This window comes from Eschrichtius robustus, chromosome 10, assembly GCF_028021215.1.
Source record: "Eschrichtius robustus isolate mEscRob2 chromosome 10, mEscRob2.pri, whole genome shotgun sequence".
NCBI lineage: Eukaryota > Metazoa > Chordata > Mammalia > Artiodactyla > Eschrichtiidae > Eschrichtius > Eschrichtius robustus.
The window spans coordinates 106,561,240-106,584,009 of NC_090833.1; the positions used below are offsets into that span (position 1 = coordinate 106,561,240).

Below are 22,770 nucleotides of genomic sequence, written 5' to 3' on the forward strand. Positions count from 1 at the left end.
ATTAATAAGTACCTTTTTTTTTTTTTGGTTTAGTCTTTTAATTTACCATGATGGACTATCTTTCACTGTGGATTGTTGAGGACATTATAGTTTTGTTGAAGTTTTCTTCCTTATTTCATGGGGTCTCATTTTGCTACCTAATTATTTTAGGTTCTGGCTCATGCTCAAATCTTTCTTCAGATGCCTAGTGATCCTTGACTCTGTTCACATTTGAAGGTGCGACACTTTAAAAACTGACTGGGAGCTAACTGTGTGTGTTCTGGCTCTGCTGGCTGGTGGATTTCCATGTAGGACAACAGGGCCACTTTTTCAGTGAAGGAACTCCCAAATATTAGAATCCTGTGGGTATTTTCTCTTTGGCAGATCTGTTTTCTTTGAGGGAATTCCTGGGGGTGTAAACCTGAGCCCTAGAACCGTGGAAGGCAAATGTGGAAAGTGGCTGGAAGTCACTGAGAAGACTTGGACAAACTGTTTTCAGTACAGGCCTCCTATCCTTAGCTGTTTAGATCTCATAGAGTCCTAAATCTCTGTGTTCCCTCCAAAACATAAAGGTTCTTTCCTATTTGTGGAGAGATCTGTGGGTTCACGTGCTACTGATACAGCGTCAACATTGCCCTGGACCCTTGTTTCAGACATATTGAATATCTGATGCTTTAGATAACCTGAGCCTTTCTGGGGGTCTCTAGCAAGTCTGCTTGTTTCCTGTTATCAAACCACCCTAAGGAGCCCCTGTCAGTTTCAGCTTTCTCTGGACTAAGTCAGTTTTTGTTTGGTGACATTCCATATCTGCTGTTGATTTTTCTCTTTTTTTTTTTTCTTAAGGATATACATACACATTTGTACATAAACACATCCCCACACATATCATATGACTGTACTTATTAAAAGAATTGCTGGAATATATAGTTGTAGTATCTAGCATTGAGATATTCAAGAATGAAAACAAGAGTAGTGGAGGAAAGATGAGGGGTATATATTGCAAAATGATCACCACACATAGTTACAAATTCTTTTTTCCCTGTGATGAGAACTTTTAAGATTTACTCTTTTAGCAACTTTCAAATATGCAATACAGTATTATTAATTATAGTCACCATGCTGTACATTATATCCATGATTTATTTATTTTATAACTGAAAGTTTATACCTCTTGACCCCCTTCACCTATTTTTTGTTTTGTTTTTTTTTTGTTTTTTTTTTGTTTTTCCTTCACCTATTTTTTACACACTCCCAACAACCAGCCACCAATCTGTTCTCTGTATCTGTGAGCTTGGTTTGATTTTTTTGTTTTCTTTTGTGTGTTTGTCTTAGATTCCACAGATAAGTGAGATCGTATGTATTTGTCTTTCTCTGATTGACTGACTTAGCGTAAGGTCCTTGAAGTCCATATGTGTTGTTGCAAATGGCAAGGTTTCATTCTTATGGCTGAATGATATTCCATTGTGTGTATACCACAATTTCTTTATCCATTCATTCATCAAGCGACAATTAGGTTGTTTCCATATCTTGGCTGTTGTAAATAATACTGTGTTGAACATGGGCTTACATATATCTTTTTGAGTTACTGTTTTCCTTTGATTAAGTACCCAGAAGTAGAGTTTCTGGATCATATAGTACTTCTTAATTTTTTGAGGAACCTCCATACCATTCTCCATAGTGGCTGCACCAATTTGCATTCTGACCAACAGTGCACAAGGGTTCCCTTTTCTCCGCATCTTCACCAACACTTCTTATCTCTTGTGTTTTCAATAATAGCCATTCTGACAGGTATGAGGTGATATGTCATTGTGGTTTTGATTTGCATTTTCCAGATGATTACTAATGCTGAGCACCTTTTCATGTACCTGTTGACCATCTGTATGTCTTTGGAAAAATGCCTATTCAGATCCTCTGCCCATTTTTTAATCAGATTGGTTTTCTGCTGTTGAGTTGAAATGAGTTCTTTTTATATTTTGGACATTAACCCCTTATCAGACATATGATTTGCAAATTTGCTCCCGTTTGGTAGGTTGCCTTTTCATTTTGTTGATGATTCTCTGCTGTGCACAAGCTTTTTAGTTTGATATAGTCCCACTTGTTCGTTCTTGCTTTTGGTGCCTTTGCTTTTGGTGTCAAATCCAAAAAATCATCACCAAGACTTATGTCAAGTTGCTTACCACCTGTTTTCATCTAGGAGTTTTACGGTTTCAGGTCTTATGTTCAAATCTTTAATCCATTTTGTGTATGGTGTAAGATAGTGGTCCAGTTTCATTCTTTTTTGTATCTGTTCAGTTTTCCCAACACCGTTTATAGAAGAGACTGTCCTTTTCTCATTGTATAGGCATACCCCCTTTTATTGTGCTTACTTTATTGTGCTTTGCATTTTTTAAAATAAATTTATTTATTTATTTTTGGCCGCGTTGGGTCTTCGTTTCTGTGTGCGGGCTTTCTCCAGTTGCGGCAGGCGGGGGCCATTCTTCGCTGCGGTGCGCGGGCCTGTCACTATCGTGGCCTCTCTTGTCGTGGAGCACGGGCTCTAGACGCACGGGCTTCAGTAGTTGTGGTCCACAGGCTCTAGAGCGTAGGCTCAGCAGTTGTGGCACATGGGCTTAGTTGCTCCGCGGCATGTGGGATCTTCCTGGACCAGGGCTCGATCCCGTGTCCCCTGCATTGGCAGGCGGATTCTTAACCACTGAGCCACCAGGGAAGCCCCCCTTTTTTCTTTTTCTTTTCTTTTTTTTTTTTTTTTTTTTTTTTTTTTTTTTTTTAAACAAATTGAAGGTTTGTGGTTACCCTGCGTCGAGCAAGTCTACTGACACCATTTTTCCAACAGTATTTGCTCACTTTGTATCTCTGTGTCACATTTTGGTAATTCTTGCAATATTTCAAACTTTTTCATTATTATCTTTTATTATTATTATATTATATCATATCATTACTATTAGGGTGATCAGTGATATTTGATATTACTATTGTAATTGTTTTAGGGCGCCACGAACTGCACCCATATAAGATGGCGAACTTAATCGATAAATGCTGTGTGTTTGTGTGTGTGTGTGTGTGTGTGTGTGTGTGTGTGTTCAAACTGCTCCACCAACCTGCCGTTCCCCCATCTCTCTCTCTCTCTCTCCTTAGGCCTTCCTAGTCCCTGAGAATAACACTATTGAAATTAGGCCTTTAACTGTTCAAGTGAAAGGAAGAGTTGCACATCTCTCACTTTAAATCAAAAGCAAGAAATTATTAAGCTTAGTGAGGAAGGCATGTCAAAAGCTGAGATAGGCTGAAAGCTAGGCCTCTTGGCCAAACAGTTAGCCAACAAGTTGTGAATGCAAAGGAAAAGTTCTCGGATGAAATTAAAATTTCTACGCTAGTAAACACACAAATGATGAGAAAGCAAAACAGTCTTATTGCAGATATGGAGAAAGTTTTAGTGGTCTGGATAGAAGATCAAACCAGCCACAACATTCACTTAAGCCAGGGCCTAATCAAGAGTATGGCCCTAATTCTCTTCAGTTCTATGAAACCTGAGAGAGGTGAGGAAGCTGCAGAAGAAAAGTTTGAAGCTAGCAGATGTTGGCTCATGAGGTTTAAGGGAAGAAGTTGTCTCCATAACATAAAAGCAAGGTGAAGCAGCAAGTTATCCAGGAGATAGATCTAGCTAAGATAATTAATGAAAGTGGCTGCACTAAACAACAGATTTGCAATATAGATGAAACAGCTTTACATTGGAAGAAGATGCCATCTAGGGCTTCCATAACTAAAGAGTAGAAGTCAATGCCTGGCTTCAAAGCTTCAAGGACGGGCTGACTCTCTTGTTAAGGGCTAATGCTGCTGGTGACTTGAAGTTGAGTTCAAAGTTTATTTACCATTCTGAAAATCCTAGGGCCCTTAAGAGTTGTGCTAAATCTATTCTGCCTGTGCTCTAAAAATGGAACAACAAAGCCTGGATGATAGCATATCTGATTACAGCATGGTTTACTGAATATTTTAAGCCCTCTATTGAGACCTACTGCTCAGTAAAAAGATTCCTTTCAAAATATTACTGCTCATTGATAGTGCACTTGGTCACCCAAGAGCTTTGATGGAGAGGTACAATGTGATTCACGTTGTTTTCATGCGTGGTAACACAACATCTATTCTGCAGCCCATGGATCAAGGAATAATTTTGATTTTCAAGTCTTATTATTTAAGATATACATTTTGCAAGCCTATAGCTGCCATATATGGTGGTTCCTCTGGATCTGGGCAGAGTAAATTGAAGGCATTCTAGAAAGGATTCATCGTTCTAGATGCCATTAAGGACATTCATGATTCATGGAAAGGGATCAGAGATCAAAATATCAACATTAATAAGAGTTTGGAAGAAGTTGATTCCAACCCTCATGGATGAATTTGTGGGGCCCAAGACTTTGAGGGGTTCAAGGAAGTAACTGCAGATGTGGTAGAAATAGAGAATTAGAAGTGGAGCCTGAAGATGTGACTGAATTGCTGCCATCTTACGATAAAACTTTGATGGATGAGGAGCTGCTTCTTATGGATGAGCAAAGAAAGTGGTTTCTTTTTTTTTTTTTTTTTTTAAAGGAATTCCTTTATTTTTATTATTTATTTTATTTATTTTTGGCTGTGTTGGGTCTTCGTTTCTGTGCGAGGGCTTTCTCTAGTTGCGGCAAGCGGGGGCCACTCTTCATCGCGGTGCGCGGGCCTCTCACTATCGCGGCCTCTCTTGTTGCGGAGCACAGGCTCCAGACGCGCAGGCTCAGTAGTTGTGGCGCACGGGCTTAGTTGCTCCGCGGCATGTGGGATCCTCCCAGACCAGGGCGCGAACCCGTGTCCCCTGCATTGGCAGGCAGATTCTCAACCACTGCGCCACCAGGGAAGCCCAGAAAGTGGTTTCTTGAGATGAAATCTATTCCTGGTAAAGATGCTTTGAAGACTGTTGAAATGATGACAAGGGATTTAGAATATTACATAAGCATAGTTGATAAATCAGCTGCAGGGTTTGAGAGGGTTGGCTCTAATTCTGAAAGAAGTTCTCCTGTAGGGAAAATGGTGTCAAACAGCATTGCATGCTACAGAGAAATCGTTTGTGAAAGAAAGTCAATCTATGTGGCAAACTTCATTGTTGTCTTATTTTAGGAAATTGCCACAGACACCCTAACTTTGAGCAGCCACCAGCCTGGTCAATCTTTGAGGCAAGACCCTCCACCAGCAAAAAGATTGCTGCTCACTGAAGGCTCAGATTGATGGTTAGCATTTTTTAGCAACAAAGTTTTTTAATTAAGGTATGTACGCTGTTAGACATAATGCTGTTGCGCACTTAATGGAATACAGTCTGGTGTGAACATAACTTGTATATGCACTGGGAAGCCGAAACATTTGTGACTTGCTTTACTGCAATATTCACTTTATTGTGGTGACCTGGAACCTAACCCACAGTGTCTCCAAGTTATGCCTGTAGATTCTTGGTTCCTTTGTTGTAAGTTAATGGACCATATATGGATTGGCTTATTTCTGGGCTCCCTATTCTGTTCCATTGATCTATGTGTCTTTTTCTGTTTTGGTTACTATAGTATTATAGTTTGAAATCAGGGTGCATGATGCCTCCGGCTCTGTTCTTTCTCAAAATTGCTTTGGCTCTTCAGGGCCTTTTGTGGTTCCATACAAGCTTTAGGATTGTTTGTTTCATTTCTGTGATAAATGCTGTTGGAATTTAGACAGGGATTGCAGTGACTCTGTAGATTGCTTTGGGTAGTTATGGACATTTTAACAATATTATTTCTTGCAGTCCATGAGCACAAAATATCTTTCCATTTATTTGTGTCTTTTTCAATTCCTTTCATCAGTGTCTTATAGTTTTCAGGATACAGGTCTTTCAGTTCCTTGGTTAAATTTATTCCTAAGTGTTTTATTCTTTTTGATGAAGTTGTAAACGGGATTGCTCTCTTAATTTCTCTTTCTGATAGTTCTTTATTTGGGTGTAGAAACACAACATTTTTGTATGCTTATTTTGTATTCTGCAATTTTACCGAATTTGTTTATTCTAGCAGTTTTTTGGTGTAGTCATTTTCTATATATAATATGTATCTGCAAATAGTGACAGTTTTATTTTTCGCTTTCCAGTTTGCATGCCTTTTGTTTTCTTTTTCTTTTCTTTTTTTTTTTTTTTTTTTGCCTAATTGCTACTTCTTGATCTTTAAGTGTTACGGCATTAGTTATTGACTTCCCATTGTGTTCAGTGGAAAGTTAGCCCTCTTTCTTCGTCATACCTTTTATCGTAAATGTATGTATGCATTTCCCATCCTCTATAACTTCCCAATAGATTGGTTCCATCAATATTCAAATGTTTACTTTATTATGACCATGTATGTTACTCTGCCCTGTTTTTCCTCATGCGTTTGTCTTCCTCTGTCCCTTTAACTCTTCCTGGACCCCCATGGCGTCCCATTCCTGTGCCTGTCCATCGCAGCAAAGCTCCCTGAACAGCCATCTGTCCTGTCTTGCTCCGCTTCCTTCCCTCCCATTCTCTCTACTGTAGCCACTCCAGTCGGACTTTTGTTTCTACCACTCCATGGAGAAGACTCTTGTCACCATTGATCACAAATGGCCCACATCTTGGCCAAGACAAAGATTAAGTCTAAGTTTCATCCTACGCAACCTTGCCTCGGCTTTTGACTGAGTTTAGCTACTCCCTCCTTGAAGCGCTTTCTTTGTTTTGTTTCTGGGATACCACACTGACCTGAGTTTCTTCCTGTGTCACTGTCATCCGTTCCTGTGTTTCATTTGCTTATTCCACCCCTTCCAGTTTTCCCCTCACAAATGCTTGAGCTCCTCCACGGCTCTCCTCTGCCCCCTTTGCTTTCCTTAGGTAAACTAATTCTTTCCCATGGCTTTGAACATCAATTACAGGCTGATGACTCAAATGTCTAACATTGGCCCAGAGTTCTGTAGAGCTCCAGACTTAGATACCCAGTTGCCTAGTCAACATCTCCCTTTGGGTGTTCCAGTAAGCATTTCGAGTGTTACCTGACCACAGCCAAACTCCAGGTTTCCATTCCCCACGAGATCCTCCGGTTCACTTCCTCATCTCAGTACACACTGTCATCCAGTTGCTCAGGCCAACGACCTACCAATCTTCCTCGGTTCCTTCCTTTTTTTTTTTTTCCTTTTCATCTCCCACATCCAACCCATCATTACCTTTTGGCTTCATTTCAAAAACCTATCTGTAATTCCTCATGTCCCCCAGCTCCACTGCTACAACCCTAAGGTGATTTCTACCTGAATCACCAGCTGCTTCTTCATAACTGGTCTCCTTATTTCCCTCCTTCCCTGGTCCGTCCACCATCCCACAGAGCAGTCCAAGAGATACTTTTAAAGAAAGAATCAGATCATTCACTCTGCCTCTTAAAACCTTCCTGTGGCTTCCTGTTATGCCTTGAATTAAACTCAAACCCCATCTTGCAGCCTTGAGTGCCCTCCCTGATCTGAGCCCTGCCTACCCCTATTCTCAGCTCCCCATCTCCTGCCATTTTCTGGGCATGCTGGCCTTCTTTCTGCTGCATCCTCTTTCCATCTCAGGGCCTTTGCTCTTGTTCCGCCTTGTTCTTGCAGAATGTCTCCCTCCCCCAGTATCTTCCCTTAACTACCACTTTCTGTTGCAGTTCCAACTCAGATGTTACTCCTGATAGAGCGCCGTCCTGACTCAAGTAAAGCAGTAGTGTTATTACTAAATCACACTCCTTTTTTACCTTCTCAATGCACCTCTTGTACTTGAAACTATATTAATATGTTTTCAGAGTTTCACTCTAGAATGTAGTTTCCCCCTGTATCCTGAGCCCCTTGAATAGTTTCTGGTACATGGAAAGAATGTTGACTGACCGATGTAATTCCTAAGACAAAAGCATCAGAAAAGCAGTCTGTTTTGAATGCTTCCTTTATTTTTTGTACATGAGCATTGTTCTCTTTCTCCGTCAGGAAACAGAGAAACAACAGTTTTGACTGGGGAACCTTTAATTTGTTTAAAGCAGTATTTCAAAATGCTCCCAACTCCTAGCACATTAAACCTAACCCTCCCATGTTCAAATATAAGTACAAAAAATGTACATTCAACGTAAATTGTATGACTTTGGGATAAACCCTTTCTTTCTCTATATCTCAGTTAAGTAAGAGTTGACCACCAGCTTTTTATAAATGTTATGTGCTGTTTATGTCGTGAAGGTTTACATCATCAACCATATTTGAATTTTAAATGTTGTGTTATTATGCAACAGAGTTTGCTTTATGAAGGTATTTAATTGGGAATAGAATCCAGTGTGTGAGCAGATTCACTGTCAGACATGGCTTCAAGGTTTTAACTGATTTTTCTCCATATGATATCTTAAAGGGAGGTAATTTTTTTACTTTACTTTTGCCTGTTAGCATAATTTTTTAAATTGGTATAAGCTCCATATCAGTGGAAATATGTTAGTCTAAATAATAAAGGGGGGAAAAAAACCCCAGAGAACCTAACCAGTAATTTATTTTATAGGTAACAGAACTATTAAATTGTATATTGCTTACACTTATCTGGCACTTCTATCCCTGCTAATACCAATTTGACGACTCTTTGGTTGAAATCCTGTTAGCAGAGTCTCCCGAGAGCTCCTGTGCTTAGACCATTTTTAACTATTTGGCTTTGTAGTTTCAGTGAATGGCTAGCTTTTAGCTCTAAGGAAGTAAGCTCCCATGACATCAGGAAGATTTAGCTGGTGGGGCGCCAGAGGGGAGAGGGTATATGTGGGTGGGTGTCTAAGCTACTTCAGAATGTCTGTATATTGTTCTGGCCCCTGGGGAGAGGGTGTGTCTGGATGGAAATGAATAGAGACTAGGTTGGATGGAACTAGTTATGCTGAGACCTACATGTGACAAAGGTGCCATGCAGATCATTTTCTAAGGATATTTTTGGAAAACTTTGGTAAAATTTCCAAATAGACAAGTTCTTCCTATCCCTTCTTCCTTAGCCCTATCTCCAGGATTTGATGCTTTCTTGTGATCTCTATACAGTCTGTCTCTCTCTCTCTCTCTCTTTTTTTTTTTTTATGTTGTTCTTATTGGGTAAACTCTCTGCTAACTGTACAGACATAAAATTCTTACTACTGATTTTAATTTTTATTTTGTATACAATTTTTAAAGGTTACACTCCATTTAGTTATTACAAAATATTGGCTATATTCCCTGTTTTGTACAATACATCCTTGTAACGTGTCTTACATCCAATAGTTTGTACCTCCCATTCCCCCACCCCTATATTGCCCCACCCCAGCCCCGTAACAGCTAGTTTGTTCTCTGTATCTGTGAGTCTGTTTCTTTTGTGTTATATTCACGAGTTTATTGTTTAGATTCCACATATAAGTGATATTATACAGTATTTGTCTTTCTCTGTCTGACTTATTTCACTTAGCATAATGAGCTCCAAGTCCATCTGTGTTGCTGCAAATGGCAAAATGTCATTCTTTTTTATGGCTGAGTAGTATTCCATTGTATACATAAACCACATCTTCTTTATCTGTTGATGGACACTTAGGTTGCTTCCATATCTTGGCAATTGTAAATAATGCTGCTATGAACATTGGGGGTGCATGTATCCTTTCGAATTAGTGTTTTCGTTTTTTTCAGGTGTATATCCAGGAGTGGAATTGCCGGGTCATGTGGTAGTTCTGTTTTTAGTTTTTTGAGAAACCTCCATACTGTTTTCCACAGTGGCTGCACCAATTTACATTCCCATCAGCAGTGTATGAGGGTTCCCTTTTCTCCACATCCTCGCCAGTGTTTGTTATTTGTGGTCTTTTTTTTTTTTTTTTTTTTTTTTGGCCACGCCACAGGGCATGTAGGATCTTAGTTCCCAGATCAGGGATCGAACCTGCACCCCCTGTGCTGGAAGTCCAGGGTCTTAACCACTGGACCACCAGGGAAGTCCCTATTTGTGGTCTTTTTGGTGATAGCATCCTGATGGTTGTGAGGTGATATCTCATTGTGGTTTTGATTTGCATTTCCCCAATGATTAGCGACGTTGAGCATCTTTTCATGTGCCTACTGGCCATCTGCATTTCCTCTTTGGAAAAATGTCTATTCAGTTCTTCTGCCCATTTTTTAAGGGATTAATATCCAACAGATGTAAACAACTCGTGCAGCTCAACATCCATATAGTCTCTTCAACTGGCCTCTCAAACATTTTGTGCGGAACCTCTTTCCCTTTCACGTTTGATTCGCTGAGGCTATCTCAGGTTATGGGCTCTCAGTTATAAAAGAGAGTCCTTAACCACCCCTCCCACTTCCCCCCCCTCCCCCCGCCCCCAGAAAGAATCCTGTTAAAGATTGTTAAGCCCTCAAATAATTGGGATGTGTTTTGTCTGGGTGCCTTTTTAAAGTGCTTTCCATCTCCTCCAGATTTCTCCTGTCTGGTCCATGGGCTTGTCAGTGTCAGTACTGGCCAGCCTATAGCGCCACATTTATACTTCCCATGTAGCTATTGCCCTTTGCTCAGATTAAGGAGGAGAGAGGAGAAACGAAGATGATGGCCGTACACCGAATATTCAGACTCAGAGAGTGTGATTCACGGGAAGAGAGGCTCTGCTCTATTAACTTATTACCTCTGCTCTTCGAACAGCCTATCTTTGGTTTGATTTATAATGTCCTCTGTGCTTCTGTATTTTAACAGGGCAGCCCTGTTTTGTATCGAAATGTTCATTCTTTAAGAGAGCAAATATCTGCCTTCCAGTCGGCTTTTCACTCCATAAAGGAAAACGAGAAGATGACTGACTGTCCTGAATTCTCAGAGACGGAAGGAGAGTTCAAGACCACAGCCTCGAGTGAGTAGAAAGAAGGGCTTTAGTATTTATTCAGACCATCCTCAGTATAAAGAAGATTTAGTTCTACAGTGTGAAAGCAGTCTTTTCTGAGTAGAGCTGTATTTTTCAATAGAGCCTACCATTTAAAATTTGGGACATTTCACACAAAAATCCGGATTTCTGGTTTCTCTTGAAAAAACATGATATCAAGCATTCCTGAGCCTAACGTCTTAACATTTCCACATGGCCACAATTAAGTGCTAAGTGTTATAATGTCGAAGCCAATGGGCTCATTTCATCTTTAGAATAGGGCATGTGGTAGATTTGAGTGCACAAAGCTTGATTTTTTAGAGGATTATTATTAAGTTCAGCAAGCATTTACATGAATACCAAACTCCCAACCCTGATATTATAAACAGATACATTCAGTCTGACATCTTGATAGCCTGCCATATTCTTTACCATAACTTTTAGATTGTAATTTATTTGGTAATCTTTTTCTGTCACTTTTGATTTTCCAATCGCAAAGCATTGCAAACACCAGAACTAAACAAAATCTTGGTCTTGCTGTAACCACCATAACCCTAAGGTTCCAAATGGTTTTGTTTGGTTTCTTGAACTATCTGCAAGTACATTTCAACACCTCCTTGGGTGCAGGGCATTGTTACTCAAGACAAATCCAGTTCATCTACCTCTGCAGTACATGACCTGCTCCGACGTACTCATTTTTATTTGTAATTTGTAACTTACCTATTCTTCAGTTTTTATCTGAGCTTTTAAATATTTTATTTACATCATTACTAAAGTTCTATAGACAATTAAATTCCCTTTTTGTACCTAGGAAGAACTGTGGCTGTATTTTTCATAAAATCATACACAGTCAAAGCAGAACCAATATTAGAACATAACCACATCCTTTAAAATGTTCAAAAGGAAAGGTGTCATTCTAAACTTAAAAATAGAATGAGATACTATATCAAAATGCAAATGTATCTTGACGTATCTTTGTACATTTTAAAGTCTGAAAAAAGTCAATTCTAATAATTAAATTTTTATCTTTTTAGCAGTCATGTTCTTTTACTTTTCAGTTAGATTTCCTTTTTTGAATAAAAAATGTACAACTAGAGTTTTCATTGATAAAGTATTTAGGCTCAAGCATTAAATTTTACTAAAATTATTAGGATATACACAATTTTCAAATGATGCTGTAAAAGAAAATATTGAAGCCTGTGTTGTTTTGTTTTTATTTTGTTTTGTGTACCTAGCCAAAAAGGAGAGTCTTGGTGAATGTCAACAGTGTGAGTTCCCTGCAAACTTGTCATCCAAGCGACAGAGAACATCCTCTCCAAGCAGCTCTGATGGAAATCTAACTGATGCCTTTGGTCTCCAGATACACAATGTTGCTGCTTTTCCCAATACAGATAGACAGTGTGCTGTTGAAACTTCTGCAAATCTCTCTGAGGTAATTCACTTATTGGAAACATAGGAAAATGAAGCTTTGGATTTCTGGCTAGTCAGTTTTAGGACTGACTGTCAAGGCCCTTTTGCAATTACAGTACTTATGTATATTGTATTGCTGTATTTTATCTGGGTTTTAAATTGTGTGTGTGTGTGTGTGTGTGTGTGAGAGAGAGAGAGAGAGAGATTTCCTGCTTGTTAAATTTTTTTTGTGGTTGGTTGGCTTATTGGTTATTAGAGACAGTTTTGATTAACATGTTGCTTTTGATATGAAAAAGACTTTATGAAAAGATGAAGCCCTGTGGTCTTCTATTTTTGAGGTCTTGTTGTAGGTACCAATGGTACAATGGTGAGAAAGTCACGGTCCTGCCCTTGAACAGCTCTTTGTCTGCTGGGGGAGACAGACATATGAGCACCTAATTTACACAGAACTGGTAAATGAGGTGAAGATTATACTTGGGCTGTACCCCTCAGATCTGGGGGTCTGGCATTTCTCCCTTGCTGCCCCTCACTGGTTTAATACCAGCTGGAAAGCATGGTGCCGTTTAGCGATTTCTCCCTTGCTCTCCCCACTTCGTTCAAGTAGCTGTAGGGATTTTTTTGTTGCTTATAACTACCTAGAGGCTGTCAACATCATCGAAAGATGATCACCAACGTGAACTGAATCATACCGTTAAGTGACTTCCCTGGGGGTTAAGACTCCTCGCTTCCACTGCAGGGCGCGCTGGTTCGATCCCTAGTTGGGGAACTAAGATCCTGCGTGCTTCACGGAGCGGCCAAAAATATGTATATAATAATAATCATCATCATACTGTTGAAGATCCTTGACCTTCACACAAATGTAAACGGGGATCTAGTTCTCGCACGACCCTTAGTTCTGGTTTGATACAGCAGGTTTCTGTTTTTGTAGTGAGAGCAGACACCTAATGCCGGTAGAGTGGAAGCTTTTTTCCTGCACCTTCTCTGTCATGTAGATCCAGTACATGTCCTGTTGACCTTATCTGGACTGGCTTAATAAATGGTTGATGGTCATTAGGGTTGACCATCAGGGCCCCCGTGGGTTTCATGTGTATCTCAGAGATGCCTATAATCTCCACTCCCTCTGCTCTATTCTAATAGATATGAAATCATCATCTGACCCTAATTTTTCTTATCAGAACTTCCATTAATTTTTGGCCATACACCATGATTTACAAGTGGTTTTTACATTAATATGAGTGTGTTTTCTATCCTGGCCATTGATGGTTTTCCTTTTCTAGCTATTGATACCTTATGTTGTTTGATTAGTAATTATATTTTTCGTTATTTTGAGAATTTCCTCTTTAAAGAAAGCGTTGGCTGGTCCGAATGCAGTGGTGTTTACAATTAATTGATCACAGCCAGTTACAGATTTCTTTGTTCCTTCTTCACTCCCACTGCTTCACTTGACTAGCCTTTAAAAAAAAAAAAAAAAAAAAAAAGAGAGAAAAAAAAGAAAGCAGTTAACATAGTTTTCTAGACTTCAAACAATAAGGCAGCAAAAATGTGCCCTATCAACATTTCCTAGGGAACTGAAAATTGTTGGGTAGGATGTTTTGGAGGTAATTAGAATGAATGCTCTGTTTTTAGTTCGATTCCTATATACTTCCATAAGAATTAACTAGATAATGAAGGCGATGGATTGATTGATTTAATATCAGATTTCCAGATAATCTATAATGCTTACTCAAATCTTTATAAAAATACCAGTAATCCTGTAAGTAGTAAAATTTAATACTTCTTTACTCTTTTTTTTCTCCAAGAAATCTTCTGAATCTGGTTTAAATCTACAGTCTAGATGTTTAGTTGGAGAGTATCCTCTACTTTCAGAGCTCACAGAGGCTTCAAGTGGTAAGTATTTCATTTTTCCTTAGTACATGTGCCCATTCACCCATTGAAATGTTTGTTCAATAGACATTTATGCTTGGTTTACCTATGTGCTAACATTTGGGAAAACTAAAACCATTCCTTACATTTTAGGAGCTCATGGTATATTAGAAATGTTTTAGAATTCTTGTTACATTAGAGATGACATTTTCTTTTTTGAATTACTACCAATAAGAATTAGTGAAATATTTCCAAGCTGATAGAATCTATTATAAAGGATAGGATTATACCAATAGCTCATACAGCTCAATATCAAAAAAAAAAACAACCCTATCAAAAAATGGGTAGAAGACCTAAATAGACAGTTCTCCAAAGAAGACATACAGATGGCCAGTAGGTACATGAAAAGATGCTCAACATCGCTAGTTAGTAGAGAAATGCAAATCAAAACTACAATGAGGTATCACCTCACACCGGTCAGAATGGCCATCATCAAAAAGTTTACAAACAATAAATGCCGGAGAGGGTGTGGATAAAAGGGAACCCTCCTACATTGTTGGTGGGAATGTAAATTGGTGCAGCTATGGAGAACAGTATGGAGGTTCCTTAAAAAACTAAAAATAGAGCTACCACATGATCCAGCAGTTGCACTCCTGGACACTCCTGGACATATATCCAGAAAATACAAAAACTGTAATTTGAAAAGATACATGCACCCCAGTGTTCATAGCAGCACTATTTATAATAGCCAAGACATGGAAGCAACCTAAATGTCCATTAACAGATGAATGGATAAAGACGTGGTGTATGTATACAATGAAATATTACTCAACCATAAAAAAGAATGAAATAATGCCATTTGCAGCAACATGGATGGGCCTAGAGATTATCATAAAGTCATAAAGAGAAAGACAAATACCATGTAATATCACTTATATGTGGTATCTAAAAAACGGATACAACTAAACTTATTAACAAAAAAGAAACAGATTCACAGTCATAGAAAACAAATGTATGGTTACCAAAGCGTAAAGGGGTTGGGGGAGGGATAAATTAGGAGCTTGGGATTAACAGGTACACAGTACTATATATAAAATAGATAAACAGCAGGGCCCTATTGTATAGCACAGGGAACTATATTCAATATAAAAAGAAAGAATAGGATCTCTAAACATTTAACAAGTATATTTTGTTAGAGAAAACACTACACGTGATTTTTTTGGTTTTTAAGTATGTGAAAAGGGACCAGCATTCAATATGCTTGTATTGAATGGAAGTCACCATAAGGTATTAGGTTTACTTTCAACATACCTGTGTCTTTATCTTTAAGTAAAACTCTTGTATATGTATAGCTGGCCCTTGCTTTTTTGTCAATCCTGAGAATTTCTGCCTTTTAATGGGCGTATTTGGTACATTAACCTTTCAAGTCATTATTGAAATGGTTTTATTTAAATCTGCCATAAAAAAAAATTTTATCCACAAGGCTTGCAGAATCTTCGTTCCCTGACCAGGGATTGAACCCACTCCCTCAGCAGTGAAAGTGCAAAGTCCTAACCACTGGACCACCAGAGAATTCCCAAAATCTGCCATTTCTTTCATACATTTTCTGTTCTATTTTTTGTTTTCCCTCCTCTCGTCTATTGGGCTTATTTGAAATTTTAGAAATCCATTTATCCATTACCTTCTAAACTATACCTCATTGCATCTTTTGTTTTGTTTTGTTTTGTTTTAATGGTTACTCTAAGGACTGTGGTATATACATCCTTAGATTTTCACAACCTTCTTAGAGTTAATGTACAACTTCAGGGGAAATACAGAAACTTTACAAACTGTATAGATCTACTTCCTCTCCTCCCACCCATGTCTTTTATGGTCCTTTTACACTGTAGATGTCATCTATACTATATTTATATTCATTTTAAACCCAACAAGATAAGGTTTTTTTGCTTTAAACAACCATGTGTATTGGGAAATATGTGTATATTGGAAATAGCCTTTTATAGTTACCCAGATAGGTACCATTTCTGGTGCTTTTCATTCCTCGCTGAAGATCTAAGTTTCTGTCTGGTATCATTTCCCTTCAACCTGAAAAAGAACTTCCTTCAGCATTTCTTGTGGTGCACATCTGCTCTGACTTCTTAATTTTAATCATGAGATGGATGGATGGATAGATGGGGCAGAGAGCAGGGTTATGAGTTTGTTACCTGGATGAAATAAGATGATTTTGCCTTCAGCAATTCTTACCAATTCTCTTGCTTTACTCTTATGGGACTTTGTCTTAGGAGTGACATATTCTTTGACAGTGGTTATAGAATGTATGAAGTATGGTCATTAAAAACTGTCATCATACCTAACACCTCCCTGTACAATCTGTCTTCTTGGGAACATCACAACGAGGGCCAACGTATCCCATTTTAACGCCCCTCTAGGCCCTAAGCAGGAACATTGTATAAGACAGGAAAAGACAAATCTCCCATAGGTGGTGGGGCCTTGATTAAAGGAGTCTAGTGCTGATTCCAGTGTTTTATTTTAAACTGGTTATCTGGTGGCACCCCAGAGGTTATTATATCTCAGACAGTGCACCTTTAGGAAGAGGGAAGAGGTCTTATAAAGTGGGATACTTCAAAAACAAACAGACACATAGAAAAAGAGCTCAGATTTCTGGCTACCAGAGGCCGGGGGTGGGGGGAAGGGAGAAGGGGGAATTGGAGGGAGGCAGGTAAAAGGTAAAGACTTCCAGTTATAAAATAAATAAGTAGTAGGGATGTCATGCACAACATGATAAATATAATGAACACTGCTGTATGTTATATATGAAAGGTGTTAAGAGAGCAAATCCTAGGAGTTCTCATCACAAGGGAAAAAAAATTTTTCTATTTCATGCTGTATCTGTATGAGGTGATGGATATTCACTAAACCGACTGTGGTCATCACTTCATGGTGCGAGTAAGTCAAATCATTATGTTGTACACCTTGTATCTCAATAAAACTGGACGAAAAAAGGTAACTCCTCTAAATACTGACGGCTATAAAAAAAACCTGTTACCCTTCAAACAAAAACAACAACAAAAGAATAAATAAAATGCAAGTCACACTATGTCACTCCCCTCAGAATCTCTCACTGGCCTCCCAGCATACTCAGGATAGAATCCAGTCCACCCACTTCCTACTAGGCCGCACCTGGCCTGGTCCTTAGCCTTGGCTCTGAGCTTGTGGCTTAGCTGTCTTCTTGTTCGCTCTGTTCCAGTCACTCTGGCCTTGCCCCACCTCTTATAAGTCACTGGTCTTTGCACTTGGCTTTGAGCATATGTATAATCTTCCCTAGACACATGTGCAGCTCGCTTCCTCACTGTGTTCAGATGCCTGCTCGGGAGGCTGTCCTTGAACTCACCCCCACCCCCTCCCATACCCTAACCCCATCTCTACATTATTCTCCTTAATGGCATGGATTACTGCTTGTTATTATATATACATTTCTTTAACTTTTTATTTTAAGATGACTAGATTCACATGCAGGTGTAAGAATGAATCCATAGGAAGAAAGCCTATCCACCCTTCCCCCAGTTTCCCCAGCGGTGACATCTTGCATAGCTGTAATACAGTGCATGACCAGGAAATCAACACTGATACAATCCACTGACCTTTTTGGTTAGATTTCACCACTTTTGCATGCACACGTTTGTGTGTATATTTTAGTTCCATGATTTTATCACAGGTGTAGACTCACATAACCACACTACAGTCAAGATATATCACAGTCCCATCACACGGTCCCTCATGCTACCCTTTTACACAGGCACAGCTACCTCCTTCCTTCTGTGCCCCCCAGTTACTATATTTTATGTTGTCTATTTGTCCTCTGAGGCCAAGGGGGCTTTATCTGTGGTGTTTATATCTCTCGCAAAGTGCCTGTCACATCTTAAGCGCCCAGTATATATTTGTTAAATGTCAATCATCAGGCAATTAATGCTCTCTTGTAAGAATTTGCAGGGGGGAGCCTTGCCTTGCTTGGGGGTACATACAATATGTTCATTTTTTTATTTGACAGTCGTTCTCTTCAGCATTCTGTCCTTTCCCTCCCACTACCCTTGCAGGCTGAAAATGCCTCTGACTCCACCGATAAAATCAGTCATGATTCATTGTCTGGCTCAAGTTAGTTTCATGGTGCAAACCGTAGGTGTCGTGAGTGGAAGCAGATTAACAGTTAATAGCTGAGCTGTGGGTGCCTTCTTAGATTTCCGTGGAGCCAAGGCACCTTACTTACTGTTGCCCTCAGTAGTCAGATTTGAAATAAAAGCTGTGGCCAGTGCCGCTTCTCTTTGTTTTATGTCTCCAAGTGAAATCCCAGATGCTACTCCTCAAGCAGGATATCTTAGGGTTGAATTTCTGAATAGGTTGTTATTCCTTTTGTAAATACGTACTACTTTTGGTGTAGAACAGACTGACTCAGATGTCTGCCACCTCTCATGTTTACACCTCTATGTTGAAGGAATCCAGGTTGCTGACTCTGTAGAGGGCGAAAGATCCAGCGATGCCGTTTCAGTTGACAAATTTACAGAAGTGAGTATAGACATGGCTCCTGAAGCCGGGTCACTGGTTACTCCACTGTGCCAGAGGGACATTCCATCCTCTGAGACCTTTGTACTTCGTTCTGTGCTGAAGAAACCTTCTGCAAAGCTGTGTCTAGACAGCCTGCAGGTCAGTATAGAGCTACATTTCCTAAAGCAAGTTGAATAAAAATTCGTTTTGCTTCAAAGAAATACCTCTGAAATGTTACGTAATACTGGCCTAACAGGAAATGTCTTTTTTTTTTTAACTCAGTGTGGAATATAGTATGTTGAATTTAATATAGGTAGACCATATTTTATAAGAGTTTCATAAGTTATTAATGTGTGAGTTTGTTAATTATTTCCACCAAAAATATCTGCTCTTCAAGATACCTCTTACAGGCGTGCATCTTTAAGTTGAGCTAGTATGAGAAGAGCGTAGGTTGATGGGAGCTAGCTGGCATTTATTGAGTACTTGCAGTGAAGGTTCTGGGATATATGACGTACGTGCAGCAGCAGTATCCAAGGAAGGTATTAGCCCCATTTTACATAAACTCAGCCTTGAAGTTGTTAAATGAACCCAGACGAATCTGATGTTAAACATCCATGACAGGCTGTGAACACTCTGAGAGGTTGACAGGATGGCTCTGGGATCACAGGGCCTGGTTTCATATGCTGACGCTGAAGTTTAAGAACTAGGCAGATTAGTTAACCTTTTTGTACCCTGGTTTCCTTATCTATAAAAGGACAATATTAGTAACTTCCTTACGGGGTAATTTGAGCATAAAGTAGGATAGTAATGTGCAGTTAGCACCAGTGCCTGGCAAATGAGAAGTACACATTTTTTTTTTTTTTTTTGTACTTGACCATACAGCTATACCTATAAATCTGTCTTTAAAGCCAAAATGAACTAGACTACCTTCTATCTACATGGATATATGGTCAGTTGTTATTTTTAAATGTTTCAACAATTTTTCTGGTTAAAGAGCTTGATTTGGGTTTCTATACAGCACTGCTCATTTTTATCTTTTATTTGTTTTATCTTCTCCTCAAAGAAGAGACTTAGCATCTCAATGATCTGTGTAACTCTTATCAATTAACGGTATTATGTAGCAGAAACATCAAGTCCTGCCACTAAAATCATATTAAGACTTTCACAACTAATGGTCTTCTTGCTAAGCTGCCCAAAGCTTGCAAGTGTATTCTGTTTGAGTTGTTGGATAACTTTCATGGGAATGAAAAGTCAATCTAAAGGTTAACATGAACTTTGTTTTGTAAGTTCACTTATTTCACAAATATTGATGTGAGCATTTTCCTGGTTAGGAAAATGAAGCTGACTCTCAGGAGATGCTTGATGAAGGAGGTTTGTTTAGAGCAGGACTGTTTCTTAGAGAAGGTACTGCTCTTGCGATGGGTGTGCTGGAGAAGAAGAACAGCTCTAGAGAACAAGGGCTGGTCAGGGCTTAGGATGAGACGGGACAAACAGATGGTGATTTGGAGGTGCCTCTCAGCCACCCACGGCCCTGGCTTTCACCCACTTTGCTCCAGTGGCCCTGTATTTGGACTTGCCCTTCCTGTTCTTCAGGATTCACATTGTCCCTTCCTCACCAACTTGCCTACTCTATAATCTTCTTCTGGAAAAGCACAGAAGGACAAATGCTACTTTCTTTCCTTGTCCTAACTCAAGAATATAGTATCATAGACTGGAGATTTATACACTTATAAAAGGTGTGGTTCCCATGTCTAAAAGACAAAACACCCTATTATGCCATTTACATATTTGGTTTTTTCTTGTTTTAGTGGAATTCTTGTACTTTAGACCATTTATATAGTCTACCTCATTTGACACCATTCAGAGTACACTGTAATTCTGGCCATTCACATTTTCCTTAAAGTCATTTGCCAGGTCAAAAATGAGGGAGTGAATTTAGCCCACATTATGGATTTCTGTTCTTTAATTTTGGCCTAAAACTATTTACTAAAGTATTATGATAGCTAGGGAACCCAGCTTTTCGTTGTGGCTAATATCATGATATTTTAAGTCAGATCAACTATGAAAGTAAAGGTAATCTGCAATACTATGTAGTATCTACCCATGGCAGGAAAAACATTGGAAGTTGTCGTTCTTAGTGTCTGTGTGTGTGTATTTATGTACGTAAAATCATTCATCAGTGTTTATTTTATTTAGGAACGCCGTGACAACCTCTGTGATGGTGGGACTCATCCAAACTTAATCTTAAATCTTGCAAACTGTTGCAAAGAACGAAAAGCAGGTAAGAAATTCAGATTTATTTTGAAGCCTGAAGGTATCATTTGCTTGTTGTTAAAAAAATCTGAGGTAGTATGTAGTATTTTCAATGATCTACTAATGCCTGATGCTTCTGAAGTTACATGGGAATGAAGAAGAGTTGGGAGGGATGGACCCTGTTGAAGTTTCAGAATTGGTTCTACCCATGTCATCTATCCCTTTTTGCTTAATGGTGAAACTTGTAAGGAAATTGATATTCAATTTTGTAATCTTTTAAGACAGGCATGCAGAATTTACTTTAAAATCCATGACCATATTTTAATTAGAAATATTGCTTATCTTTTCCACTTTAAACTGTTTTTCTCTACAAACTATGTTTTGTGTTATACAAATAGCCAGATCCAAGCATGTTAAAAGATTCTAGGATATGTCTTTTAGATAAGAAATGTAGCTTAATTTTTAAATATATTCCCATTTATTATCTATAGAAGGTCAAGAAAATTGTAAAGTACCAGACTCTCTAAGTATGAGGAAGAGGAAGAGAGTTACTTTCGGAGAGGACCTAAGCCCTGAAGTGTTTGATGAATCTTTGCCAGCAAACACTCCGTTGCGTAAAGGAGAAACACCGGTTTGTAAAAAGGATTTAAGTACCCTCAGTCCCCTGCTACTTGAACAGTCCCCAGCTCCTGAGGGGTTACTTCAACCAAATTTTGATGACAAGGGAGAGAATCTTGTAAGTGTGAAAAGTGTGGAACAATCTTGTTTATATTTTCATCAGACCTCACCTATTTTGCATGAGCAATAATTGTGCTTTGAAATCATGAGATGGACTGAACAATGTGTCATGGTATAAATTAATGCATTTTCTAGCTAGATGACTACCAGTTTTCTCCTATTAAAAACAATACTTCCATGACTCCTTGTACATAGCATATTTCCTGGAACCTAACTACTATTGACTGTTAAGATGTGCCATTGTTTTATCTATCACTAAGAAAAAATGCTGAAAGTTAAACTGTGATACACACCATGTACTCAGATTTCAGAGGTGTTAAAATGTGAAAGAGCAACAATCTTAGAATTGATATATTATAAATATAAATTGTTCTTCCTCCTAAGATAAATTTCTACAAGTGGGTTTACTGGATTAAGGAATATGAACATTTTTTGAACTTTTTGATACATACTGCTAAATTATTCACAAAGTATGTACTAATTTGAACTCACAGCACTATAAATGATTTTATTTTATTATACCTTTGTAAACCCTGGGTTTTAACGGTACTTTTTTTAAAAATAGCTTAATAGGAGAAAAAGATGACTGGAAAATATTGTTTGTTAGTGAGGTTTGAACATTTTCACATGTTTATAGGCTATTTGAATTTCTTCTCTTGAGAACTGCCTATTAATTTTACTTACCCATTTTTATATTGGGACCATCATTCAATCTCTCTCTTGCTGTTATACTTTGAAATAAGAATGTTCTGCTTTTGGCCAAGATGGAATAAGAGGGACCTAATTTACATTCCCATGAGAAACAACTAAAAAGCCAGAGAAAAAGATACGAAACAGTGGTTCACCGGCATTGACTGTCTGGAAGCACAGACAGTAATCTCTGAGGGGGGTAACAAATGAGGTAAGCCTTACGAGAGCCCCAACTTACTGCCTGGGCTGAATTTCCAGGCTGCAGCACAGGGAGGGGTTACCTTGGTGGAGCCTGGCAGTCTCCATGAGTTGAGAAGATGGATTTGGGGTCTGGAAAAGTGAAGGAGGCTGGAGTTCACAGGGTAAAATACCAGAGAGAAAAGACCTGCAGAGAGAGAGAACCCTGGAGATCTGCAAAGGGTCTCGTCAAGTCTCCAGCTGAGTG

The 22,770-nt window shown here is 38.8% G+C and overlaps 1 protein-coding gene across 7 annotated transcripts in view; it reads left to right on the forward strand.

Moving 5' to 3' along the window:
- The window catches only part of CDCA2 (cell division cycle associated 2), a 49,492-nt gene that overhangs the window by 5,021 nt on the left and 21,701 nt on the right, over positions 1–22,770 (forward strand). For 5 of the 7 annotated variants that reach the window (XM_068553324.1, XM_068553325.1, XM_068553327.1 and 2 more), the window contains exons 5-10: positions 10,673–10,823; positions 12,068–12,264; positions 14,042–14,129; positions 18,595–18,803; positions 20,841–20,925; positions 21,389–21,633. In XM_068553324.1, the coding sequence (XP_068409425.1) occupies positions 10,673–10,823; positions 12,068–12,264; positions 14,042–14,129; positions 18,595–18,803; positions 20,841–20,925; positions 21,389–21,633 (975 nt within the window). Of the gene's footprint in view, positions 1–5,171; positions 5,262–10,672; positions 10,824–12,067; positions 12,265–14,041; positions 14,130–18,594; positions 18,804–20,840; positions 20,926–21,388; positions 21,634–22,770 lie in introns of those variants that run through there. The other 2 variants (XM_068553329.1, XM_068553328.1) reach the window with 2 other exon arrangements.